At 31.4% G+C, this 5,089-nt stretch overlaps 1 protein-coding gene across 1 annotated transcript; it reads right to left on the bottom strand.

The window, feature by feature from the left end:
- Positions 1 to 3,655: 3,655 nt before the first annotated feature.
- Positions 3,656 to 4,703, bottom strand: LOC137826668 (uncharacterized). The gene has a single exon (XM_068632738.2). It carries the CDS (start codon positions 4,419 to 4,421, stop codon positions 3,909 to 3,911), a length of 513 nt encoding a protein of 170 aa, XP_068488839.1. The 5' UTR covers positions 4,422 to 4,703; the 3' UTR covers positions 3,656 to 3,908.
- Between the last annotated feature and the right edge of the window lie 386 nt (positions 4,704 to 5,089).

Below are 5,089 nucleotides of genomic sequence, written 5' to 3'. Positions count from 1 at the left end.
ACCCATTATTCCATGCCCCAAGCTCGGTCACCTTAGATTCTTTTGACAAACTCAGAGAGAACAACCTCGGAAAAACACTTTTCAAAGCTCTGCTGCCCACCCAATTTTCTTCCCAAAAAAAAATTCCTTCCCTATACCAATCTTCCACTTGAAAACATCTTCAAAATTCCGACCCCAACCCTCCAAACTTTAAACCTCTTTCAAATCTCTCCACCAAAGAGAGTCCTTACTATTTTTTAAAATTTTGAATAATTTAAGAATTTTTTATTTCAAATTCTATAAATACTCATAAATAATTCTAATAGTTAAAACTCATAACAATAGAAATTCTAATAATTTCCCATATTTGAAGAAATAAGTTTTGAGAGAAATTATATTAATGATCTACATCTTGATCTCTAATTTATGATTTGGTTACAATCAATTAATCAAAAAATAATTATTTGTTGTTTAAAAGTTAATTTGCAGCCTAATTCTTATGACTAATTAGGTATTTTTTTTATAATATATATATATATATATATATTTATTAAGAAAGTGATATTAACTGAAAATATAAAGGAGAAAAAGATTAAGAAAAATCCTAACTCTTTAAGAAAAACTAAACAAATTATCATTTAACTATCTAAGAAACTTTTCAATTTTATAATAAGACTATACACAAAATAATAATTAAAAAAACACGACACAATAAAATAACTAAATATTGTAAATGTGTAATTGATGAAAAAAATATTTAAAAATAAATTTACTATTTTTTTAAATTTAAATATTGAAACATATCTCGATAATTAAAAGAGATAGAATAAATATGACGTTTTGGTAACTCAATAAATTATCCTTTAATACTATAATTTTTTTTTCAATTCTAATAAAATCAAACACAAAATAATAATTAAAAAAATATGATACGATAAAATAATGAAATATTATAAATGAGTAATTGATGATTAAAATAAATATATTATTTTTAATTCAAATATTGAAACAAATCTCGATAATTGAAAGAGAGTTTATCACAAAATCTTTATTTGTGATATAATCTCGATAATAATCTGTTTGATTTTTTTTTCAAAATTTTGTAGCGCTTATAAGTGGTGAAACTTGCATTATGAGTGAGTTCTATTTGTATTATTTATAAATAGATATGTTTATAAAGAAATAAAAAAATAGTTATTGAGAAATAAAATAAGATTTTAAAAGATTAATTTAATTTATCTCGTAAATTAAGTCAACTTATGTTGGAGATCCCACATTGACTAGAGATTAGAACCTTTCATTGTATATAAGTGGGTGTAAACCTCAACCCTATGAGCCGGTTTTATGGGATTGAGTTAGGCTTAAAGTCCACTTCGTAATATAGTATCAGAGCCATTTCGAGCCTATATAATCTCTAGTCGATGTGGGATCTCCAACAACTTACATACTTATTTTTTTTATAGAAATTCTTTTATTTGATTTCTCCTCTAAAGTGCTTCAAGTTTAATAACTTCTATGTTATCTTGTTCTTTAATACGTAAAAGTCGAAAAGTTTATTCATATGAAATTTATTATTAATGAATCAGAAATGCAAACGTAATTTCTAAATAATGTCTCAACGTGTGAATGCTACTTACACATTAAATTTATTTTGATTTATATAAGTGAGACATTATAAAATTTTAGATTAATATGAAATTATATATCTAATATGTATTTAGTGTTTCAATATCCTATATTTTATACATTAGCCATGCTTTGATGTTATCTTCTATCTTGTACTGGTGTTTCATAATTAATGGACCCAAGAAATAAAAAACAGAGAAGTTACATAAACAAGGGAGTGTCGGTGAGGCTGCAATGCATGCTTAATTTTAGCTGCTAATTTATATTGAAATGATAACAGTGATTGGGTCATGAAGCAAGAAACAATTAACATGAAGCAAGAAATACAATTACTCCTGCTTGTTCTTATATCATTCATTTTCTGCACAAATAAAGGAGACAAGTTCAACTCTTTAAGTAAAACCCAAATATATTTTTTGTTTTCTTCCGGATACTTGTCTCCTTTTTACATTATTTTATCTATTTCTAAGTAATCTATATGTAATATAATACTTCTTATAAAAAAAATAATGACTTTCTTTATGTTTCTAAAAGGATTTTCAGAAAACATATACTGTTTTTTATAATCAGGTTATTGTCAAACATGCTGGTAAACCTTTTTTTTCTTAAAAGAAAACAAACACCTACAATGAATCTGGTATTGTTAGAACTGTAGAAAGGTACACTTTTATAGAATTATCAATGTTTTACCAAAATTGAAAAAGAAAACTTGGAGTCAAATTGGAGTAAATGAATCTTTTCTAGTCAGTCATGCTTGCTTGCAAAACAAGTATAAAGGAAAGATAATCTGCAGGAAAAGTGTGGTTGGTTGGACATGTGCAAGGAGACACCAAATTCCAAATTCCAAAATTCAAATTCAAATATGATTATATATGTATTCTTATTTTACTTTCACATGAACTCTTAAACGTCCCCTTTTAAGGCTCCTCACTCATCAATCAACAACATATGTACCAAAAGTAAACAAGATCACCCAATTTTACAAATGAAATTTGGATTCTGTTTTCCAAATTGGCTAGCTTCTCCTTTTACCATGTTTAGGATAATAGTGCAATGAAGAAACTGAAGACAATTAATGCGATTAGATGGGAGGCCTTCTCCATGATGTTTGCCACCATTGGGAGAAAAGAATCTGGTGGGAGATATCTTCCAAAACAACTTTACTGACCCTAAGCTAAGATCAGTCAAATAAACCCTGTCACCAATTTAAAATTATAAATATTCAGAATTCAGATCCCAAATATGTTATTTACACATATATCTCATCACAAGTCACAACCATCCACTTCTCCCTCACTCTCCTCGCTTTATCAGTAGCCCACATGCGTTATGCCAAGGGGGCCATGCACAAAATCTTCTCTGTAAAAGAAATTTCTTTTCAGATATTGATAAGCTTTGACTAGTTAGTCAGTAACATGTTTGGTGAAATCATAGCCATGAGTGTGGTAAGATGGATGGTTGATTGTTATTATCACCGGATAATTTGACAATGGTTCAATGATTAACTTTTCTATTCTAAGTAAAGATGCTTCAGCCAAAACTTGACTTCCAACAGAAGTTGTTTCTGATTAATTCGTACTTTAGACACAACATGGTCTTTTGTTGGGCAGGCATGAAAACTAAGGAACAGCCCTTGTCTTCTCAATAGGTTTAGCTAACTTAAAAGCACCAAAATACTCTAATCAGATTCTCAACAAAGTCTTTTTCACTCAACTCCCTAATTTGACTTCAACACACATACCAAACACCTCAGATATTTTCATCCCTCCCCCATTTGGGTTCTAGGTTTCAAATTTTCTTCACTCACTAAGGAATCATAAAGTTGGTTAAGAACTCAAGAAACCTGAATGATATTTATTGAGCATGCTCTCGAGAATCCAACTATCCTCAATCAGATGTCCACAGCCCCTCAAACATCAAACCTGAAAGGCTTGGATGCTTGCTCAAACAGATGATCAAAATCAGAAAAAAATGAACAATTAGCTGAATTGAGTTTGAGCATAACCACTTCAGTATAACAATTACATATCTATAGATTCAGCAAAACAAATAAGCTTGTAAGTGGTAGTAAAAATTAATGAATTAGCTAGAACATACACTGGGATTTACCCTGACATCATCAAGAAGCTAAGCATCTACATATCTTAGTAGGTAACATTTTCAATGTTTCACCTTTCACCTTCCTACTCTCAACCCCCCCCAAAAAAAAAAACAGATTAAGACACTTTACCAAATCACAACGACCTTCCCAACCCCGTGTAAAATCCAAAAATCCAACCACCGCTCGACCAAATAGCAATCATTCACGATTCACCAACAACCCCCTCTTGAGTCCCATTCCTTCTAACAAGAGCAAAGTATCCCAAAACAGCACAAACCGCAGCCACAAAATTCCCTTCCTTCAACAAAATCCTGAGCACAACCCCGAAAATCTCCCCCGTGATCTTCCTCCCCTCCACGACGAGGGTCCTCCTAGGCTTCCCAAAGAAGGCCAACAGCACGACGACGGTGATCCACGTGACGACGACCGCAGGAACCATAACCATGAGAGCCGCCACCATGGAGAGGAGGCCAAAGACGGTGCCGAGAAGCACGGAGGCGTAGAGCGCAGGCCAGGCGGAGGTGGAGGATTGAACTTGAAGATTGTACCAAGAAAGCGTGGATTGGAGGAAGTTCCATGAAGAAGCCAAAAGGGTTCCATAGACGAGGAGAAAAAGGCATGCCCAGGTTCTCCTTTTGCTCATGATGTTGAGAAGGAAGGTGTAAGAGGAAGATGGGTGCATAGGTGAAGATGTGGGTTCCTCTTCTTTCGCCATTCGCCACCAACAAACCAAACAAAACTCAATTTTGACCTTTCTAGTCTAAGCTCCCTCACTCCTCGGATTTCAGTTTTCTACTCACTAATCCTTTAAATTATGCTCCTTCCTTCGCTCTTATGTTTTTCTCTTTCTCCCACATCGTTAATAATTTACCGTCGTTTAGTGGCTTTAATTGAACCTTTGCCACTAATTTTAGGATAATAATAATAATATTATTATTTATAAACTCATTTATGGTAAAGTCCAATAAATTTGTAATGGCTATGATCAATAAGGCAATTTCTTCCATGATTATTGCAATTCAAAAAATTACCTTTTTTAATCTATATAAATTTTATAATTTAGAAATCATTTTTTAATTTAGAAATGATTTCTAAATTTTAAAATTCAGAATACAAAATTGACTTTTGAATACATTTGGAAACCATTTTTTTGATTCAGTAATGATTTTCGAATGGTAAAATTTGAGTTTCGAATTTTAAAATTTAGAATATAAATTTGACTTTTAAATTGGAGAATTTGGAATATAAAGTTAACTTCTGAATTTTACGAAAACTATTTTTTGGATTTAGAATGACTTTCGAATCGTAGAATTTAGATTTGCACTGGATCAAAGAAGATGAAGGGTGTAGGGACTTAGGCTTAACTTTTAAGTTAATTAAGGA

This window comes from Phaseolus vulgaris, chromosome 11 (assembly GCF_051622355.1).
Source record: "Phaseolus vulgaris cultivar YP4 chromosome 11, ASM5162235v1, whole genome shotgun sequence".
Taxonomy (NCBI): Eukaryota; Viridiplantae; Streptophyta; class Magnoliopsida; order Fabales; family Fabaceae; genus Phaseolus; species Phaseolus vulgaris.
The sequence above is the reverse complement of the archived record's forward strand: the minus strand, read 5'-3'. Positions and strand labels throughout refer to the sequence as shown.

What these genes read in the sequence shown, in the direction of transcription:
- LOC137826668 (XM_068632738.2), bottom strand. Translation starts at nt 4,421, where the DNA reads ATGGCGAAAGAAGAGGAACCCACATCTTCACCTATGCACCCATCTTCC.